Source organism: Saccopteryx bilineata, chromosome 2 (genome assembly GCF_036850765.1).
Source record: "Saccopteryx bilineata isolate mSacBil1 chromosome 2, mSacBil1_pri_phased_curated, whole genome shotgun sequence".
NCBI lineage: Eukaryota > Metazoa > Chordata > Mammalia > Chiroptera > Emballonuridae > Saccopteryx > Saccopteryx bilineata.
The window spans coordinates 247,056,342-247,079,434 of NC_089491.1; the positions used below are offsets into that span (position 1 = coordinate 247,056,342).

Consider the following 23,093-nt stretch of genomic DNA (forward strand, 5'->3'; position numbering starts at 1 on the left):
AGGAGGAGGGCTACCAACAGAGTTCTGTTTGCATCTGTGCAGTGTGGACAGAGCGTGCATGTCAATTAAGCATCTCAAAGGACAAAGAAGGCACAGACTGTAATTTGTTGAATACTGAACTATACTAGTTGTTTAGGTAAGTACATCAATCAATCAATCAATCAATGTAAAAATAGAGATTTTTTTCCCCGAAATGGCCTAATAAATCTGCATATATTGACAAATTACTTAGAAATCACATGGCAAGCATCTCAAAGAATTCTGGTACATCTTAATAGGAACTATAATTGGGAGCAGCTAAGAGATCAAAAAAGACTATGAAATAAATAAATAAAGGGATATAAGAAAAGCTGAAGAAAACTAGGTTATGATAGATTTTTCTTAAAGAAGAAAGCCGTCTTAAAATTTGTATATGGCATTTAACATGTACAAAGTCCTCAGTGATTAATTTCACTGGCAGCCCTGTCTTACAGATGAGCGAGCCACAGCAGCAAAACATTAAGTGAGGTTCTTAAGATCACAAGAAAGTTGGAACGGTGGTCTGGCTCAATCCTTAAGATACAATCATGTATTCATTAATGAATTCAACAAACATCTGAGCACCTAGTCTGCTGGCTGCTGATGATAAAAAGACAAAAATCTCCACTTCGAATAAGCTGAGTCTAGGAGGAAAATGCCAGGTAAGCAAGTCACTGCAGGACGTTGTGATAAATCCTTTCACAGCAGCATGACAAAGGCACTGGGACAATCTGACCCTGCCTGCATGACAGCCAGGGGAACTTTCACAGAGAAATAGCAAGTTGGGCCAAGTTCTGAAAGAACATAGGAAGAGAGCAATAGATTCAGAATTAATTAAAAGCGAGAAAGCCTTTCAAAGAGTTTATCAGGAGCTGGAAGAAAAAGCATTTGGCTGAAGATGAAGATAGCGAGCACTCTAGAAACAGCAAAGGGCCATTTGACAGAGGGCCACACTCATCAGTTTCCAGGCAGGAAAAAACAACTACAGGACTTCAAACAGGATGGTATCATAATCATATATTATTCACTGTAGAAGATAGCTTAGAGCAGAGGTCGGGAACCCAGGACTCATGAGCCAGATGTGGCTCTTTTGATGGCTGCATCTGGCTCACAGACAAATCTTTAATAAAAAAAAAGACTAACGTTAAAAATATAAAACATTCTCATGTATTACAATTCATTTATTTCCTACCGCTCATGTTCATGGTTGCGGGTGGCTGGAGCCAATCACAGCTGTCCTCCGGGACAACACCAAATTTTTATTGGATAATGTGTAACGTACACGGGTTGTTGTATGGCTCTCACGGAATTACATTTTAAAATATGCAGCGTTCATGGCTGTCTCAGCCAGAAAGGTTCCCGATCCCTGGCTTAGAGGAAGTAGAATAAAACTGACGCAGAATAACTCATTAGCAAGCTTTTCCAAGCAAAGAATATTAGCTAAATGAAGGCAGGAAAACAGATCAAGCAAGGCAGCTTCTATTGGGTAATGATGTAATCAGATAGCTAATGATATGTATAATAATAAGAAAGAATGTTATAATACTTTTATTTGGGTACTTGGTTTAGAGTTACTCAGACATCAGTTAGGTCAAACCTAAGAGACTTCATAAAATAAGAAAAAGTTCTAAAATATTTGTAATAAATTTCAGTAACAAGAATATTTTTATAATCTCAGTTTCAGCCTCAAGCAAATTTTATGTCAATTTGTAGGAAGAAATGGTGAAGTAGCAAAGAATAAGTACAGGATGTGTAAGCTAGTGAAATAGTAGAAAATTTAATGCATTGCTAGCAGTCTAAACTTCTATAGTCTTCTTAGCCTTTTGACACCTCGAATAAAGTTCCTCAGTGCCTTTCACATTAATGAAAAACCAATTATATTCTTAATATAAACAACAGTACAGTGATCACTGCTACACTGCACCAAGAGGCAGCACTATAGAAGCTTTACCTCATGCCAGTCTTCAAGTTTGTTGTCAGAAAGGTCTAGTTCTGACACGTGAGCGCAGAAGGCAGCAATTTCTCTTTCGTCTCCCGCACAGGTTATCCCACAGCTGTTCAACACCAGCACACTCGGGAGGTTGAGGCGATCTGAGTCATGGGGGAAACACAACACGTTCTGCATCAGCCTTGTTCTCATCTACAGACGTGCAGCCCCCAGGAATCAAAATTCAACTATGTGAAATTACACAAGGACCTAGAAAATACAGGCTCTGACAGCCAAATAGGAACCAGGTGATAGTTTGGTTCAAAAATGAACCAGGAAGAGATGAGAAAAACTGGACCCGGTGCCATTAAAACGTCCTGTAGGCTTTACCTCCCAGCAGGATTATTTATCCCACCATGCTATCATCTTGCCATCCAAACACTAGACCCCTGTAATTCATGTCTCACTATCATTGTCTTCTTATTGGCCCAATTTATTCCTTTGAAAGTATCATTCTGGATAGCTCTTTTCTCTCGGTCTGGTATGTATTTTCACTTTTTGCTGCCTTTTAGAATTAGCTTAAACCATTAAAGATAGTATCTGCTAACCTACCTCTACTCTTCTACATGTGTCAATAAAATCACTTACTATCTCTACTAAAAAGGATAAAGATGAGAATTCAACCCCACTTTCCCTATTTGGTATAAAACAAGGATTCACAAAGATAATATTTTATTAATGGAGGTCTCAAATTACATGATTTTTCAACTTAGAATTTATCAGTACAAATTTTTCAGAATGGGAATGGACTGTGAAAAAATGACCAAATAAGAAATCCACTTCTTTGCCATTACAGTTTACATGGGGTGATAAAATAGTTGTATCGAGCAATAACAAACGCTCAGTATCCTTTGGTCATAGAACTAAAACACTGTTCAATAATTATCTCCCATAATTACAAAGAACTAATTCTAAGAACTGTTCCTTACGACGTGAAGCTAAAAGGTAGGCAGAGAACACAACCCACACAGTTCTATTGTAGACCTTTCTCATATCGTGACCCGCCTTCTAGAATGTCATCTCCTCTCTAACCCAATTCTACATTCCTGAAGGGTTAGTTCAAATCTCACAGCTTTGGACCCTTTTCTGATCAGATTAATTAACTCTCTTCTAAACGTCTTTCCCAGGCCCTGGCCGGTTGGCTCAGCGGTAGAGCGTCGGCCTAGCGTGCGGAGGACCCGGGTTCGATTCCCGGCCAGGGCACATAGGAGAAGCGCCCATTTGCTTCTCCACCCCTCCGCCACGCCTTCCTCTCTGTCTCTCTCTTCCCCTCCCGCAGCCAAGGCTCCATTGGAGCAAAGATGGCCCGGGCGCTGGGGATGGCTCTGTGGCCTCTGCCCCAGGCGCTAGAGTGGCTCTGGTCGCAACATGGCGACACCCAGGAGGGTCGCAACATGGCGACGCCCAGGATGGGCAGAGCATCACCCCCTGGTGGACAGAGCGTCGCCCCTGGTGGGCGTGCCGGGTGGATCCCGGTTGGGCGCATGCGGGAGTCTGTCTGACTGTCTCTCCCTGTTTCCAGCTTCAGAAAAATGCAAAAAAAAAACAAAAAAAAAAAACAAAAAACGTCTTTCCCAGTCACTGTGCCATTCACTGGGCTCAACATAAACTACCTCACGTTATATTGTTGTAAATGTGACTAGCTTGTCGTCTGATTAGGCTATCAGGTTGTTGAGGGCACAGTGTAGTCTGTAGTATCTATCTTGCACCCTCCAAGTTCCTTGAAAGAATACACATTTGAAATATTATCACTTAAATATTGTTCTTGCGCTATGAGTACAACTAAAATGCCTTTGGGCCAATCAGGAGCAAACAAAGGCCTTTTATGGTTTTAAAAAAAACTGAAACCACAGCAAGGGAGAAAGACTATTGGACTAAAAATTCAAAATAAAGAAAGTCATTTGCAAACAAGGCAATATTCTGGTTTAATGTCCCAAGTAAGCTCCAGAGAATAAACGTTTGAAGTACCATCTTTCTTACCTTTCATAGGTGAGCCCTGAGGGGTAGCTGGAACGTGGACTCCCATCCCAGGACCACGGCGATAAGGAAAGTTTTCAGGACTGTATTTTTCACATAACACTTGCATAAAACTCCTTCCACTAGGTTGATCCATCTTCCTTTCCAAAAATTCTACAAAAAAATAAGAAGTTAGGAAGATTATTTATTTTCAGCACATGATAATTACAATACAGATTAAAAGTGCCACACGACTTAGAAGAAGAGGCAATTATTTTTAACCCAGGGTAACAAGAATACTTTTGGATGATGCAAGGGGTTCATGTCGTAATAGGCAAAAAGGACTAAACAGGCATAGACTAAACATCAGACTAAAGAGTTTGGATAGCTCCTCTGGTTAGTATCATTGGGAAGCATAGAGGTTGTGAGTTCAATACCAGGTCAGGGCACATACAGGAACAGATCGATGTTTCTGTCTGTCTCTCTCAATTAAAAAAAAAAGAGTGTTTGAATGAATCCTTTGCTCCTCGACATACAATCTCCTTTTTTCACAGTAAAAGAGTTTTTAACATATAGACCTACTCCTATTTAGGAAGTATACGACTAAATTCTAGTTGATGAAACAGAAACATATTAATCTGTGGCCACTTCTGGAAATCATCCTTAAAAGAGAGCCAGAGTATGCTCTTTGCACAAGGTGTTTATTTTTGCTTTTGTTGCCTTTGCCCAAGAAGACATATCCAAAAAAAAAAATATTGCCATGACCAATATTGAAGAGTTTACTGCCTAAATTTTCTAGAAGTTTTATGGTTCCAGGTCTTAAATAAGTCTCTAACTGATTTTGAGTTTATTTTATGCATGGTGTAAGAAAGTGGTCTAGTTTCATTGTTTTATATGAACCAGTCCAGTTTTCCAAACACCATTTATTAACAAGACTGTCTTTACTGCAATGTATATTCCTGCCTTTCTTGTTGTAGATTAACTGACCATTAGGCATGGGTTTTTTTTGTGGGCTCTCTATTCTGTTCCTTGATCTATGTGTCTGTTTCTGTGCCAGTACAGATATCTGTCCACTTACTGAACCAAAATTTTATCTATACAATTTACCAAGTTTAGACCATGGAATACATTTCATAATGAGTATACCAAAAGTCACGCTGAGACTACAGGGCTGCCTTTGTCAGGGTCCTCATTTGTGAGCTAAGGATAGCACCTGTTTTAGTAGAAGACAGTCTGTTCTTTCTATCCACATAGAGTGATAAGTGTCTGCAGTGTCTTCTATCCCAGCACTGAGGGTGTCAAAATTGAAATGCCACACATTCATCTAGGCCTTCAGGAAACTTCAGGTTGAAAAGTTCTTTTTCCAATGTAAATTTATTGGTACAGACAACAGACAGTATAGAGCAGGTGCTAAGCCATTAGCGACAGCACCATAACTCTTATCAAAGACTTGTCTCAAATAAAGGCCAAGAAAATTTTTAGAAATGTTTAACAGGAAGTCAAAGAAGTGACACTTCCACACAAATGGCAGTACAAAAAGAATAAAAAGTGTGTGGGAACCACTGAACTGTCAGTGTCAAAATAATCACCGAGTTTAAATAGCATCTTTTAACTAGAAGGCTCAGAACCACTTAAATTCAAACTTATGCAATTCAAAAGCAATAATTTTATTCACAATTTAAATGGAGACCAACTGAGGAATCGTAATATTAAAGACATAGTCAAGTCAAAATAAGTTATAGTAAGCAAGTAAATCATGGGAACATAAAAAAGTTATTTCTCATGGCCCCAGGCTTTAACAACTCTTCCAGATAGTCTGGGTTTTCTTCCTTCCCCCTCCAGCCTCCAAAGACAAAAGCAATGCCAGGCGCCTTCACTGGTCACTTTCCAGGATACGCTATTGAAACAGCTTTCCAGGAATGTAGATAGTGTACACAGTCATACATGAGTTTTGAATTAAAACATTAAGATTGCAAAATGAATCAGTAACATAAATCTACTTAAAATCTGTTGAGGCGTTTGAGGAGGAATAGTAGGTGGGAAAGGAAAATTGAAAACCAAACAGATTAAAAACTGAGGAAACACAAGATGGAAAAAGATCTTTAAGCGGAGCCCTTGAAAAGGTTCTTTGGGGGTGGAAGGGTAATCTATGACTTTCTGGGGGGGGGGATGGGTGTCAAATTACATCTGGCAACCTCTACATTTGGCATAGTGCTAATGCATTTATAAAAGTGTCCTAAACTAGTGCTGAAAGTCAGGGAGCCAGGAATCTTGGGTGAAGTTGCCCAGTTCCATTATCAAGTTGTAGAGTGCACCCGTGAAAATTTTAACTCCTTTGTGCTTCAAACCCTGACTAGACTCTGCTCTTGTAAATGTTCGGAGAAAGTCAGGATCAAGTGCAAGTTGTTGGGTAAGGTGCTCAGTATGTTTTTGCCAAATAGATTAATATCAGAACAGAATACCCAGTCACCTAAGTACCCTCATCTGCTATCAAACAATTTGTACTTTATGTTGCCAAAGGGCTAGGTCAAAATTAGTAAGATACTCAAAGTAACTGAAAATCGAAAATAGGCATACCTGACCACTAATACAAAATATATCCTTATGCTGGTAAACAAGATCAATATTTATATCACAGAGACACACATATACACCCTTATAGTAGAGTACCATACTTAAGAAAGTGTGAATACTACAAGCTTCACTCACAACTTCCAAAAAATAGATAATACCCAGAGAGTCCCCCAAAATACATTTTAAATCTTATAATAAAAATAGTTGTATCTGCTTATATACACATAGACTACCTCTAGGAGGATATAATAGAAATTAGTAAAATTAGTTCATGTGGTTGATTCCAGAGAGAAATAAGGATGAGAGTGGAAAGGAGAAGGACTTTTCGCTGTTCACCTATTTGACCCACCTGACCTCACCAGACACCATGTCATTTTCTTTTTTCTAATTATCTTTTCAAAATATAAAACATTTTTCAGTGATATATCTGGGAATGACTTAATAATATGTCAAAGGATTTTTAAATTCCTCATTATCAATTATTTATGAAAAAAATTCCAAACTGGACCACGTGGAATATATAATACCCCTAATAATTTTAAAAGTGGGAAGTGAGGAAGAAATAAGATGGATAAAAAAAAAAAAAAGAAAGATGGATAGACAAACGCAGATACTTTTGTAAAACAGTATTGGGAAAGAAAAAGCAAACAGAAGGTTCCCCCCTCCCCCGCACCCCAGCCTCAGAACTAAACTACAATGAAAAGGAGAGGAGGGCTGAGCTGGAGGAAGATGAATGGCCAGATGGCAGCATGCTGCTGGTCTCTGTCACAGCTGTCAGAGGCAAAGCCACCGCTCCATTGTGAAATGTGCAGGAGTGCTGAAGAAGGCCTTCCCAACCTGCCATGTTGCTTTCTTAGCTAGACAAGTTAAATGCGTTAGTAAACATTAGCCAAAGATTTCATCCAAATTACCCAAACTGTGTCCAAACTACTGTGACTCTGGGTCCATAATGGCTCCAAGAGGCAGGGGTGGCAAAGCCACAAATAAGCCTAAGGATGCATTGAGAGCTTCAGGCCTTCCTGTCACCTGTCACTGTGGAGACTATCCAAGAAAAGAGGGGTGCTTCCAGCAGCAGGAAGCTGAAGCTGATCCTACGGGATTCAAACTACTGGAATAGTAAATAGTTGGGAACTGATTTACAGTTCTAAAAAACAATCTGCAAAATCTGCATCAGTTTAGGATGAGCTTAAATCTTCAGTAAGAATGTTCATGGCATAGAAATAATAGAGAAAAGCTAAACACTCTCAAGTAGTTTAAAATTATTTTCAGTCATTTGATATGGACCCCATTTATAGACAACTAACCAATCTCATCCATTCATCAGAGAAGGGCAGAAAAAACTACACTCCAAAAGCTATCTGCCAATATTTTGCTACCAAATGTTTGAAAACAAAACATAAATTAAACATTTTGGATAAAGGCTCTACAATTTCACCTTTCGGTTCCTTTAGTCAGTTTTCATTTCATTCTAGTCATTTTTCTCCACTTAGGTGCCTATTTCCTTTATAAAACAATCTCAGAATAAAAATCTCTTTACCACTTGTTTAATAAAAATGGAGAGAGCAAATATATTTAGTCAATTCTGCTATCTCTTTTTTGCACCTTATCAATTAGGCTTATTTTCCCATTCAAGCATTCATAAAATGAATGCTCTCACAAAGCTTAAAGGTCTCTTTTAGTTCTGTTCAACAAGCAGGAATCAGACAGTGTGTCTGCCAAACACTGCTGAGCACTAAGGAAGTGAGATGAATAAAACCCAGACTCTGCTCTCAGGACAGCCACAGTCTGGAAGGAAATACTTGGAAACACCACATACCTGAAATAAGCCACACAGTGAATTCAAACATAAGAAACGATTAACTTTTGGAAGTATGACCAAGGAAGGAGGAGGTGAAACTTTAGCCATTTGGGGAGATAATGAAGACTGGGTTAACAGAGTAGAGAAGAGCATTTCCAGCCCAGGAAATAACAGTGTGAACAGGCACAATGGACATAAAATATTGGCTACTAAGCAGTATTGCTAAAATATAAAATACATGTTGGGAAGCAGGGGAGGCAGGACATTTGACTATAGCAGTGGTTCTCAAACTTTTTGAAGTCGGGCGCATTTAAAATCCTACAAATAATTGTAGGTACACTATATACATATTTCTGAGAAATGATATAATAATTAAGTCAAATATTAAAATATATATATAAAGTCCAAGTGTGCTTTTATGGTAATTAAACAAAATAAATACAACAAAATTAAATTTATTCTGACATTAAAAAACATTTTTTGTTACATTTTTTGAGTTATGCTTTTTAGGATTCATAAAAAAGAGGGGTTAAAAATAAAAAAACCGACAAAAAAGTTTATCTTTTTATATATATAGATACATTCTTAGTAAGATTTAGTAAATTGGGCAGGTCCCGGCGCACATGTGTTATTTCATTCTTGTGTTTATGAGAAACATGAGCCTGATGTGTCCTAGCGATTTCTTCAATGTTTGGGCATATATTGGAAAGGCAAACTCTCACTTCCTCATCAATACTTTGAAGAATTTCTCTCTTTTTACTCTTAATTGTGTTGAGTGCAGAAAACCCCCACCATACATACCATCTTAACTTTACACCAAACAAAGGATAGAAGAAACTTGCCTTCAGTCTTTCCCGGGAACATGGGAGGTAAACAGTCCAGCACCACAGATTAATAGCCTTTTGCAATCTAATCAGGCAAGTGAGGTGGGGGGTCGGGCAGACTGTCAGCTTACAGCCAATTCCCCACACCTCTGTCCCCCAAAAATCTAAACTCCAAAAACCCTGTTGGTGTTTTGGTCCCCAACAGGCATACACATACATATTTCTCTGAAATACCATAGGGCGCACCTGGAAATCTTCCAGGGCACACCAGTGCGCCCTGGTGCACACTTTGAGAACCACTGGACTATACGGTAGACATTAGAATCAGCCTATGATTGACTTGCTCAGGTTCAACTTTATCCATGAATAGTGCAAGGCTGGGGGTTACCAATCTTTATGTAGAACAAGGGTAGTCAACCTTTTTATACTTACCATCCACTTTTGTATCTCTGTTAGTAGTAAAATTTTCTAATCACCCACTGGTTCTACAGTAATGGTGATTTATAAAGTAGGTAACTTTATCAAATTTATAAAGCAGAGTTACAGCAAGTTAAAGCATATAATAATAATTACTTACCAAGTACTTTATGTCGGATTTTCGCTAAGTTTGGCAGAATAAATCTTTATAGAACTTACGATAGTTAAATCTATCTTTTTATTTATACTTTGGTTGCTCTGCTATTGCCCACCATGAAAGCTGGAACGCCCCCTAGTGGGCGGTAGGGACCAGGTTGACTACCACTGATGTAGAATATCAAGAGGTCAAAACGATGAGAATTTTAAAACCTCTGGGCAATCAGGAGTTTGTTCCTTGGGGAAGCATTTTCTGTACAGGCAGGTGGCTAGAAACTGTATAAGAAGTAAAGGAAATAAAATAAATAAGTGAAGACAGCGAGTTTAGACCAGGCCTTTGAGATGCTTAGATGAAAGCAGAAGAAATGGGACAGGTGATTAAGAAAAAACAATTGTTCACAGAGTTTGTATAGCTTGTTCTTGTTTTAAAGGATAAAATACAAATTTATAGGCTGAGATTTGGGGGGGGGGGAGTGCAGGAGGTCAATAATAACAAAACAAGTCTGTGGAGGAAAATCTCCCAGGGAGCGTGAAAGAACCTTTTAAGATTAGCAGCTTTCTCAATTTTGCAAGTATTTCTTACTAACCTTTTAGGCCCATTTACCTTTTGCTTTGTGGACTCTTAACCACATCTGAGAAAGCTTCCTTTTTTGAAAGGAAGATTCTTGGACATGATGGGTGGCTGGGATTTTTTTCCCCCATACCTTTCTGATCCTCAGGAAAAGTGTACCCCAACAAAACATAACTATTCTAGGAAAGTATTCTAGGAAATTATTTGTATTCTAGGAAAAATGTATAAATACATTTTTCTCTCCATGAAAGAGTACATAAGTGAATTAATAAAAGTCTATTAAGCTTTTTTTTTAAATAATAAAAATACAAGTGATATTACATTCTGAATTTTTTAAATGTTGCGTTGAAAATAAGCAAAAAACCTGTAACATCGTGTAGTTTCCATGTAGACCTATTTGCCCTATTAGCTAAATGAGGCATGTAAATAAGTGTTGCCAAAACCTTTCTTATCTGAAGTTAAGTTAGAGCCACAGCCATACCGCTGGTCAACAGATGCTTAGGAAATAGATTAAGTCTAAGGATGCACCATGTGGGGCACACTATTCCAGGCTATTTTCCCATGCTATGTACATTCAATTACTTTATATAGTTCTGTAAACTGCCTTTTCACTAAACAGCTCATGAAGAACTTTTTAATAAATACATATCTGTTAATCATTTTTAAGGTTTGTAGAGTATCCCATTAACAAGTTTTTGAAACTGAAGGCACGAATGACAGCTATCTCTCCCATAAAAACACTTCAGGGACATTGTCCAAGTCAAAATACTTAGGCTAGACAATCTCACTCTTAATTTCATTTATCATAAAATACGTAAACCTGCAATTCTATCTCAGTTACATCCCCTAAGCATTATGTAATATACTTAAATGGACACTTTCTTGGGATGAAAAGAAAAGAAAACAAATTAATCCTATTAAATTTTCAGAACTAGTCTATAGACTTATTTTTTTACCAATTTACAAATTCACTCTATGAATTCCAAGTGCAAAACTTGAGTGCAGCTGATAAATCCATTATCAGGACACACCATGCAACTTCGATTTCATAGCCTACTAAGAACCACCCTATTTTTCAAAGTCTCCTTCTCAACTGTACACTCAACTCTATATTTAAGTGTAATAATAATGTGGAACATCAGCTTTTCAAGACAGAAGATTAAAAAAGTATCCAACACTGCCAAGTGAAATGTGAATTCAGACCCCTGCTCAGTCCTTGAATGATGCTATGAGTAAGGCGCTGCTACTACCCTCCTTCACTCAGCACTGCGCGTCTCTCTGAAAGCACCACAGATATTAAAGTTTCAAACTCAAAGTCTTTATTCCAAAGATATCTAAATCTGTAACTCTGTTATCAATGAGCACAGCCTCAGAGCTCTATGCATTTTCTCCTGAACAATTTCAGTGCATACAAGGCACATTTGATGTTGAAAAAACAGATACAGCTTTTCATCTCCAACTGCACCTTTGCAAATATGACTAACCTGTATACTTGGGATCTACTGTTACATAAACAGAGCACTGGGAACTTCTGATCCAAATGCACTAACCCATGAATTTTAGGATTTTGAGAAGGTATTTGAGAAGATACAAAAATTAAGAAAATATTGCTATTTAGACTGACGTACTTTTGTGTGAAAATATTCCTAAGCACTTCTTTCTTGATTTCCTTAGGTTCTTATTATCCAGAATTGTTGGTTTAAACCAACTATCTCTATCTCTATTAAAGTAGGCAATCTAAAATAGAGAAAACACTTTCCATAAACTTTCAGTAAGAACAACAAAAAATTTAACATTCACTGTATGCTTTAATTCAATAGCAGAGAGTTCCACCCTTCTCCCACCACCCAGCTCCTTCACAAGCTGCATACAGCGCTTCTACTGGCCCAGATTTGACTGGGGAAAATCTCAAGGCCTGTTGCTCTTACTCAAAATTCAAGAGTAGATACATTTACACCCAAACTGATGTTCCCCAAAAGCCAAGTGACCCCCACACTGAGCTTAACAATCATTTAAGGCCTAGTAATTTTCCACAACCACCCTCTGAAACAGACAAACTGACACTTACCTCTGTTTCCAGGATATGAAACTGAGGGCGCTTGCTCAGGTTTCTGTGGCCCTACAGCATGCTCAGTCATACTTTCTGTCCCCCTAATCTACTGAGCCACACGTCTTTACTCAAAAAGGAGGATTTCATGTCAACAGCATCTGGCATCACACACAAATCACAGAAATACAACTTATTAAAATATATGAAAATCGCTCCACCCAAGATACCACTTGTAACTACATCAAAGTAATTGAACCACAAATCTAAGCAGCAATACTGAATGGTTTAGTCACTAAATGGGAAAAAATTATTCTCAACTTCTCCTGGCCAAAAAAGCAATAAATACTAGTTTCTTAAATTGATTAGTTTTCATCAGAAAACCAATTGTATGTGCATGCTATCCTTCAGTTGTGAATACACAAGTTGAAGGTCATTCATTACTCAGCTGTTTACAGAACAAATGACTCCCATTATCTCTACTCCTGAGCACCAACAGAAGCTAGTAAGTTAAAACAAGGCTTCACTGGGAATAGACTACTAGTTCATCACTCTGCAGCCTTCAAGAGCAAGGATTTTCAACCTTTTCCATCTCATGGCACATATAAACTAATTACTAAAATTCTGCAGCACACCAAAAAATATTTTTGCTGATCTGACAAAAAAATATTTATACTATTGACTCATTCACACCAGATGGCTATTGTTGTTGTGTCAGCTGTTGTCAATTTTTTTTTCTTTTGACAATCAAAAGGAAAAGAGATCAGGTATAGCAATAACTAAACTAAATAACTAAGTAGTCAGGTATAGTGTTTTTAAAATTCTGCAGCACGTGGTTTGAAAACTACTACCTAGAGAAGTTTACAGACTTTTCTGGCTCATAACCAGGGATTGCCAGAATGTTACACATTAGCCATATGGAAAGTTTGCAAAAGTTTACAGGTCATTAAAATATTCACTAGCCCTGTCCACATTTAGTGCCTATGGTGCTATTGCCTGGTGGTAATTAAAGTGCTGGTTCTAGAACCAAATCGCCTGGTGCAAATCATGACTGCCTCTACGACTCTGTGTGACTGTGGGCAAGTTTCTTAGGTTCTCTAAGTCTTAGAAAGAGTCATAGATAGCCCTAACTCCCAGTTCCCAGGGTGCTAAGGATGAATGGGGATGATATGGGTAAAAAGTGTTTACCACAGTGCCTGGCACATAGAAAGCACTGAGTAAATATAAATTTACTATTACTTCTACTGTTACTGCTACTCCTATTACTACTGCCATCACCACCCAGTGAGCACTGTAGCGTTCATGTAGAGCTGGGGGACTAGCAGTTTTTGTTAAATAGATTCAATCTAATTGTTCTTGCTCCCAGGACTATGTTAGTGAATGCCAATTAGGCATTCAGACAGTAAAAATTTCTGATCTTTATGTCATTCTTCCTTAACTGGAAGCTCATCCCTCTCTCCTCTCCACCTATCTTAATTGTATGCATCCTTCAATGCCCAACTCAGAATATATTTCAGAGACAAAGCCTTTTCAGATACCTCCACCATAATTATCGGTTTCCATTGCGCTGAGCTCGTGATGTCCATTACCTAAAATATTCAGTGAGCAATCAGTCCATCAATCAATCACATACTAGCATGGAATCTTTTCATTTTTGTCCCACACAATGGTGGTTTTCAACCACCAGTCATATTTGGTGCTAGTCTGTGAAAGAGTTAATTAACCACCCTAATATTGAAAGATTGTAGAGTCTATAATCAATGTGTCTATAATGTTGTATGAAGATTAGAGTCTATAATCACTGGGTCTGTATTGCTGTATGAAGATTATAGTCTATAATCTTTGGGTCTATAGTCTTTATACATCAGGGTGGTTAACTCTTCCGCAGACCAGCATGAAATTTCTGGCAGACCAGCACCGGTCCACAGATCAGTGGTTGAAAAACACTGCCATACACTATTATGCATAATACCACTCATGCATACTGATGTGATTTTCATGTGTTTATGCCTTGTGTCCTTAGGTTGCATAGTTCTTGAGGACAAGGACCATATGTATCATAAGGCTTCTTTGTAGTGATCACTGACTGAATCTTTGTACTTCATTAGCATCCAGTAAATGAGACAATCAATGAGTATTCTAATAGAATTCTGATTGTACATATCAAGTGAATTTTATAAAATATGAAAAACAGATTTCTTAATAAACTCTGAGATCAGAGTACTAATGCTTAATATCTACCACTGAAATATGTAATGTTTACTTCTCCATGGAGATTCCAAAAATAAGAGATGACATGACTGAGCAATGAATCAGTAGCAGAGTCAGAAATAAAATACCTTCTACCTAGCACAAGCTAAATTCTTCTGAGTAACCTGCAGCCACAATAGACTTAATACTATATATATGCTTTAGGTATCCATACAATCCATTTCATATGCAAGTTAATCATTTATGCCATAATGCAAGCAATAAGCACATACAAAAGAAGGTATAATGAGTAGACCTCATGGCACAAGAACAGAGGATCTGCATTTAGGGATAGAAAAATGTCTGGAAAAAAAGCAGAGGCTGTGGAATGCCCTCAGTATCCACCTGTACAGTATGAGTTTATTTAGGGTTGGCATTGGAAAGCTACCAGTGGTTTTCGAGGAAGGAAATGATAAAAGACAACAATATTCTTTGAAGCCATGCAAGATCATGTAGAACTAGAATAATAGACAATGGGAATAGTTAAGCTGTTAGTATTCAAATCTCAAAGAAATAAAAGGGTAGTGAAATAGTTGGAAAAGGGAGGAATGGTACTCTAATGACTAAGTGCATGAAGGGCAAAGGCAACAATCACAACTAAAGGATTTCTTTACCTCTTAAATCCAACTTGTATCACTGTCAGCTTCATGTCACTTTTTAAGAACTTTTTCTGATACAGATTACTAGGCTCAAATATATATAAAGTTCACTTATTTAAAACACAGCCCATGACTAAGAGGTCAGTAAATAGGCCTCTGAATAGCCAAGATACATGGCACATAATTCAGGCACTAAAAAAACTAATAATAATTTATATATTGTACATATATACATATGTATATAATATATAAATGAAAGAACATTATTCAGAGCCATGCAATCTCATTTTACACATGATTCTAACAAATGTAAGCATCTTACTTCCAAACTCACGGCACTCTGGAAGCAAAATTTAGAAGGGGAAAAGATCCAACTATAGGTGGACATATTTAAAATTCTGAGGTTAAAAAGAAATGGAAACTATAAAAAAGCACACACAGTCACTCAGGGTAAGTTCTCCACAACTGTTTATTGATAGGTACACAATTCCCAGAAAAAAAAATTATGAGAATCTTCCTTATTGTTCAAATACCTACCACACACACACACACACACACACACACACACACACAGAGTTAAAGCTAAATATTTTAAGACAACTATTTACCCGATTAAAAGATAATTTAAAGGACAGCCAATACATGCTAACATAGCCTTCTCATCGATAACCAAGATATAGTTCAAGGTAAGAAAGATATATTTCACAACACACAAAGTTTAAAGATGATTACAAATGACTTCTTAAGGCATTTAATCAAGAATGCGGACCCACTGATGAAGTTTGGAGCAATTCTTCCCTTCCAGCTGTGCCTTTGAATTTCATGTTCCAAATAATAGGAAGGTATCCTCAATAAAAAAATTAACGCTATTAAACTGGACTTAAACATATGCCCTATAAACTTGCCAACTGAAATCAGATAACATCATTTGACGCTCAACATCCTGTAACAGAAGGCTGTGTGACAACTTTTAAAAGGACTTTAAACACAGCTACAGAGGTAGGCCTCTCACTTGGTTCACCAAAACTCATTAATGTTTAATATACTCCTCACAAAAATTAGGGGATATTTCAAAATGAACATGAAGTGATAAAATATCCCCTAATTTTTGTGAGCAGTGTACTATTCATATAAGGATCTCACTTCTTTTAGAAACAGATGAAAACAACATTTTCCTGGGGGGGATTGATGATGTTAACTGACTCAAAGTTATACTTAAGTTTATGATTAAGTTTAAAATATATACCAAAGCCATATACCTTTAATCATTTAGCAGTATACCACATATTAATTATTAGAGTAAGAAGCGTTAGGCCCTGGCCGGTTGGCTCAGTGGTAGAGCGTTGGCCTGGTGTGCAGGAGTCCCGGGTTCGATTCCCAGACAGGGCACACAGGAGAAGCGCCCATCTGCTTCTCCACCCCTCCCCCTCTCCTTCCTCTCTGTCTCTCTCTTCCCCTCCTGCAGCTGAGGCTCCACTGGAGCAAAGTTGGCCTGGGCGCTGAGGATTGCTCTGTGGCCTCTGCCTCAGGCACTAGAATGGCTCTGGTTGCAACAGAGCCACGCCCCAGAAGGGCAGAGCATTGCCCCCTGGTGGGCGTGCCGGGTGGATCCCGGTCGGGCACATGCGGGAGTCTGTCTGACTGCCTCCCCGTTTTCCAACTTCGGAAAAATAAAAAAAAAAAAAAAAAAAAAAAAGCGTTAAGATTTCAGCTTGAAATTTTTTAAGCAGAAGAAAAACAAATCAGTGTATATTTATAACACTAACATGAAAATAAAATTACCTAAACTATGTTGTAGGGGTAAATCAACTAAATAGAACCAGATCTCTCATATTTCTCAGATACTGCAAAGAATAGAGAAAATAAAAAAGCATGCTTATTTCAAAAGATGTCATCAAATGATCAAGCAAATGAAGATATCAAAGATTAAGATTATGGTACAAAATACCAGTCAAATATGCAATGCTATAAATATTTAAACAAATGAAGCAGTCAACTACATCTGGTTGGTGCTCCTGCCCCTCCCAATTCATGTCCTTCTTATCATCCCTGCTCTTCGAGGGAGGTGGAGGAATGGGGCAAAACAGGACAAAAAAAATAAACAAAACAAAACTCGTGGACAATGTGGTGACTGCTCAAAGGGGCGGAGGTGGAGAAGGGTTTGGGAGGATAAATGGTGATGGACAAAGATTTGACTTGGGGGGTGGGGGGAGCACACAATATAGTATACAGAGATGCGCTGTAGAATTGGGCACCCAAAACCCGTATATAATTATGTTAACTAGTGTCACCCTAATAAATTCAATTTAAAAAAAAAGAAAAATAATCATCCTGTTCTCTAGAAGCACATGATCTGAGGACACTAATTGAATCAAAGCAATGTGTCTTGGACACAATATGTTTCAAACTGTAATTTGTGACCCATAAATCAATTTAGTGGATTTAGTCAGCATTTTTTAGTGAAAGAAAATATAATATAATAGAAATGATTTGATGGCATCACATGTAATAAGGGTAAATATTGCTTTGGGAAACGTTTTCTTCATATGCAGGTATGTACTAGATCATGAAATAAAATGTACTTCTCACTATGGAGCATGATTTTGAAAAAGAAGTTTAAAGTTCCTACTCTTGGGGATCTAGGTCTAATGGTTGAAGACCAGAGGCAACACCGTGTCCCAAGAGGAGGCAGTATCAAGTCTTGTCACTTCACCACTTCCCAGAGTGTCTTCCTACTAGAAGTCCTAGAACTCTGTCCTCCAGGGCAGCACAGAAATAACCAGGCCATGTCTCAGCTAAACTTGTGTTTGGACAAGGAACTTTCCCAATCAGACTGTGCCTACACACTCCTTGCAGGTTATCAACCTTCAGAGTAGAACTCCTCCTTCCTCCACTGACTGTAAACAGGTCAACTCCTGCAATCAGCTTTCCTTCCTACAGCTTCCAGCATCACTGTGTTCCAAGATAAGGTAGTACAGTATAAAATCTTCTTGCTTCGCCCATTCCCTGAATGTCTTTCTACTAGAAGTCCTAGAACTATGTAGTCCCCATTCTTTAATTAAAAAAAAAAAAAGTTTATATTTATTGATTTTAGGGAGAGAGAAACACCGATTTGTTGTTTCACTTACTTACGCATTCACTGGTTGATTCTTATATGTGTCCTAACCAGGGATGGAACCTAAAACCAACTTGGCCCATTGGGACAACTTTCTAACCAACTGAGCTACCCCCCATGACCTGCCTTCCCTATTTTTAATAGAGCCTTATGCTACCTAACCCCTCCCAGATCCCAGGACAAGGTACCCTTCTTCCAGGTCCCATCTTACTCCAATCCCCTCATTCTCAGCATCTCCCAACTTACAGACAAAACGTTTATGCCACGAGCCTTTAATAAACCACCACATCCTCTGGACCCTGAAAGGGCAGGCCTGATGTCCCAGAGCCCGGTTATTCCCGCCCGCTGAACTTCCCAGGGGACACCTCCGCTACTTTCTGTTTTTGTTTTTCTTTCGGATTCAGTGGTCCAGTGACAAGTTTCCTATCTGCCCAGCCAGCTGCCCCGGAGTCCTCTCCATCTCCTGCTAGCCAGGGGCATCCTCCCATCCCCCACGCCCGGGGCACAGTGGGACGCCTGGTCGCCCCCAGGAACTGACGCTGGCTCCCCCCACGCCTCCTCCTATCCTGGACCGGCCCCTGGACCCGCCCCGCAACGCCCAGCACCGGCCAGGCCTGTCCTCCCGCAGCCCCGGCAGGTGTCCCATCCGCCCTTCTCCGGGACAGGCTGCGTCCCGTTCCGAAGTCCCCCCGGAGTCGCTCACACTGCGCCCCGGCTCCGGAGCGGAGCGCCTCGGCCGCGAGGACCGAGCAGCCAGCAGGCCCGGGCTCCACTCACCCCTCAGCCCGGGAGGCGGGGGGCTGCTGCGGCGGCTCCTCGGGCTGCGCCTCGCCTCCCCCCTCCCGGCCGCCGCCTGGCCGCCGGGCCGCCGCTCAGCCTCCGGCCTGGTCCCGGCCGGCCCCGGACCGCTCCGCTTCACCTCGTCCCCAACTCGGGCCGCAGGAGCCAGTGTCCTGCATTGACCCGGAAGCAGCTTTCAGGCCCCAACAACAACACGTGACCCAAGTCGCACGTTCGCGTCCGCTGCGTGAATGGGAGGGGGCGCCGGAGGAGCTGGTCCTCACCAACGAGCTCCGGTTGCTATGGCAGCGGGATGTCGGTAGTGTCTGGTTGACATTGGAAACACAACTCATGTGATCTTTCCGTTGCGCGTCATGAGGGGACACCCTAGGTGCAAAGGAGGAGTACAGAGTGTCAGCCACATCAGGGTCAAATAGAGGCAGGTCAACAGCAAACCTGCAGGCTGACTTGGAATTTTGTCCTTGGTTGTCACTAATGTGTAGTGTGATCCTGATCAACTCACCTTCTGTCTCTGCCTTTAGTATCCTGAGTAGGTGTAAGGCCAGGGGTCCCTGCCGTCTTTTTAACAATATAAGTGATCAAACTAAAAAAATACAAATTTTACAAACTCATTTGCCCAACACTAGATGAGCTCTGGGCTGTAATCCAGTACTATCTGAAGATGCTTTTGTATGAGAATATGGTAGCACTCTGACCTTTACTCTGTGTCCTGTCCCCAAGGTTTGTATGGCATCCTGAGCTTTGAGGGCTCCAGTGCCAAGGTAGTAATAGTAGCATCCATTTACTGAGCCCCTTCTAGGTACCAGATACTGTGCCTACATGATGTCAGATTTTACAGTCTTCCAAAAGTAGGTATTTTATAGATTTGACAACTAAAGTTTACAGAGGTTAAGAAATCTGCTCCAAATCACCCAATTACGTAAAGTGACCAGGTTAAGTTTTGAATCCAAGTCAATCTGACACCAAAGTCAAGCCCATGCACTTAATAATATTATGCAGTGTTATTGCCCCAGCTCCGCACATGTTATATCTGACCATTGGGTTGTAGTCACTTGTGTACTTCTTTGTCCATTTCTTCTGCAAGAACTCACATGGAGTAGGACAGTGCTGGCTGATCCTGGAGAGAATTCAGTCTTGTGTGGCTATGTTAACAGCTGAAGTGTTAGGAATGGAAGAGGTCTGTTGCATAAGGCATGTGTGCTTTCATGTCGTGTGTGTCAAGAAGCAGTTGAGGGGTTATGGTGTGCATGCATGGGTATTTATTGGTTCGTAGAGGTGGTGAGATGGAATTCTTTAGGAGGGACCCAAAGGCAGTTCCTGGGACTTGCTTCACTCATTTTGTTTCGTTTGCTTCTGTCACATTGCTAGGGCTTAATGCAGTAAAATGGGGGGGGGGGGCTTGAAAGAGCTGGTTAAATAAAGTGCTCTGAGGATCAAGGGAAAGGTGAGTCAAGCAGTGTGGCTAAGTTTGTTGGGGGGAGGGGCTTTCTTCTTCCTGATGCAGAGAACAATGTCTTTCTAGTACCTTAGGATTAATGGCTTTGAGGGCATCAGGGTCAATGACATGATCACAGTAAAAAATAGCCCCAGTGGCAAGGACCATGAGAAGAGCAGAATGAAATATGCACAGAAGAGTGAGAACAGGGTGGATGCTGAATGGATACTCAAATGATAAACTTACTCATAAGTTCAGGTACCTTTGGGGACACCCAGAAATACTGAGGAAGTTAAATGTATTCTGAGCAACTAGATATATGACTGAGTGTGATTAGTTATATACAGGGGGGTCCTCGTGTTACAATAGTTTTCTGGAAGCTCCTTATTGTCAAGGAGCAAGGTCCTCCTTGACATACAACGTTTCAAATTTACAAGGCTCACTCCCATAAAAACTTTTAAAAATTGAGAGGTGAGTGTTTTGGTTTATGCTGTTAGCATTGTACTTATGAACTACGTGACCGAACTGTACAGCTTGATTGTGCATGGCGGAAGAACATGCAATATTCATTTTCTGTGGCTTAGTTGTGTTTTTATTTTCTAGATTATGATTTTATAACTGTGTTAGGATAGGTAAGTGACTTAGGCTAGGGTGTGTTTTGACCTTCACCAAAATTTGGGTTACATCATTGTTGTAGGAACAGAATGGTGTCGTCGCCCAAGGACCCTTGTACTTCTTTATCGCTTTTATTTTGTTCCCTTCTTTCAGCTTGTAGAGCAGATTCCTAAAGACCAGATCAATATCTCCATCCATCTCTGTTCTATTCCCACATGACAGCCAGAATCATCTTTCTAAAATTCATTCCTGTTTCCCCTTATTCTGTACTTGCCCTGTTCAGTGGTAGCCACTATCCACATGTGGCTAAATTTACTTGTTCTAGATCTGTGAAGTATTTCATTGGTATTTTAATAGAAATTGCATTGAATCCATAGAATGCTTTGTATAGCATGGACATTGTAATGATGTTATTTTTCCTATCCAGAAACACAGCATATGCTTCCACTCACTTGTATCTTTTTCAATTTTTTTTAGTGCCTTATCATTTTCTGAGTATAGGTCTTTTACCTCCCTGGTTAAATTTATTCCTAAGTATTCTCTGAAGCAATTGTAACTGAGATTGTTGTCTTAATTTTCTTAATAGATCATTATTGATGTATAAAAATGCAGCCAATTGCTGAATATTTATTTTGTATACTGCTACTTAACCAAATTCATTTATCAGTTTTAGTAATTTTTTTGGTGGAGTCCTTAGTGTTCTCTAAATACAGAATTGTGTCATTTGCAAATATGAGAACTTTACTTCTTCCTTTCCAATTTGGATGAATTTTATTTCTTCCTCTTATCTGATCGCCGTGGCTAAGACTTCCAGTACAATGTTAAATGAGAGTGGTGAAAACAGACATCCCTGTCTTGTACCTGAGTTCCTGATCTTAAGGGAAACACTTTTAGTGGGGTTTTTTGCATTGAGTAAAATGTTAGCTATACGTATATCATATATGGCCTTTATTATGTTATGTTCCTTCTATTCCTACTTTGATGATTTCTTATCACAAATGGGTGTTGGGTTTTATCAAATGGGGTTTTTTTTGCTTCTATTGATATGATCGTGTGATATTTATTCTTCATTTTGTTAATGTGGTGTATCACATTGAATGTTTTGCAAATATTGTACCAACCTTTCATCCCAGGAATAGATCCTACTTGGTCACTGTGTATAATTTCTTAATGCATTGCTGGAGCTGGCTTGCTAATATTTTGTTAAGGATTTTTGCATCTATGTTCATCAGAGTTATTGGCCTAGAATCTTCTTTCTTTGTAGTGTCTTTAACTAGTTTTGGAATTAGGAGAATGCTGGTCTACTAAAATGAGTTTGAAAGTCTTTACTTCTCTTGAAATTTTTAGATTGTTTGAAAAGGATAGATGTTGATTCTTTAAATGTTTGGTAAAATTCACCTCTAAAGCCATTTGGTTAAGGACTTTTGTTTTCTAGGAATTTTTTGATTACTTCTCCTATTTTGTCTTATATATGGATTGCTACCCCAGGTTTTTTTTAGTTTTCATTTCTATGATTTTTTTTCTGTTTTTATTTTTAGTCTGTGCAATAAATGTGAGTTTCCAAGTTCTCATGCTTCTAAGTTACTACATGTGCTTTTATATATACACACACACACACGCACACACACACACGACTTTTGTCAAAAATGTCTATATCACCCTTTTGGAGAATAATTTTTCATACTTGCATTATAAATACTCCAAGATGTTCTGCAGAAAAGAAAATGGTTGAAGTGTATTTCGTGCACTATAATCCATACATGTTTGGCCTCAATTCTTTTATCATGTAATGCCTTATAATGAGTCTCTGAACCCTACTGACCTACAAAACATAGTTAGAGACCTGCTGGGAGGCAATGTCTCCTCAGCTATGGACACAGACCCTGTGGGTCCCCGAGAGTTATTTACAAGGGACCCTCAAATCCTGTGC

The 23,093-nt window shown here is 39.3% G+C and overlaps 1 protein-coding gene across 2 annotated transcripts in view; it reads right to left on the reverse strand.

Moving 5' to 3' along the window:
- The window catches only part of TBCEL (tubulin folding cofactor E like), a 57,711-nt gene extending 38,428 nt beyond the window's left edge, over positions 1-19,283 (reverse strand). The window contains exons 1-4 of one of the 2 annotated variants that reach the window (XM_066259817.1): positions 19,090-19,283; positions 12,370-12,509; positions 3,986-4,135; positions 1,970-2,109 (exon numbers count right to left, since the gene is read on the reverse strand). In XM_066259817.1, the coding sequence (XP_066115914.1) occupies positions 1,970-2,109; positions 3,986-4,135; positions 12,370-12,439 (360 nt within the window). In that variant the 5' untranslated portion in view covers positions 12,440-12,509; positions 19,090-19,283. The remainder of the gene's footprint in view (positions 1-1,969; positions 2,110-3,985; positions 4,136-12,369; positions 12,510-19,089) is intronic. The other variant, XM_066259818.1, reaches the window with a different exon arrangement.
- Positions 19,284-23,093: the final 3,810 nt, after the last annotated feature.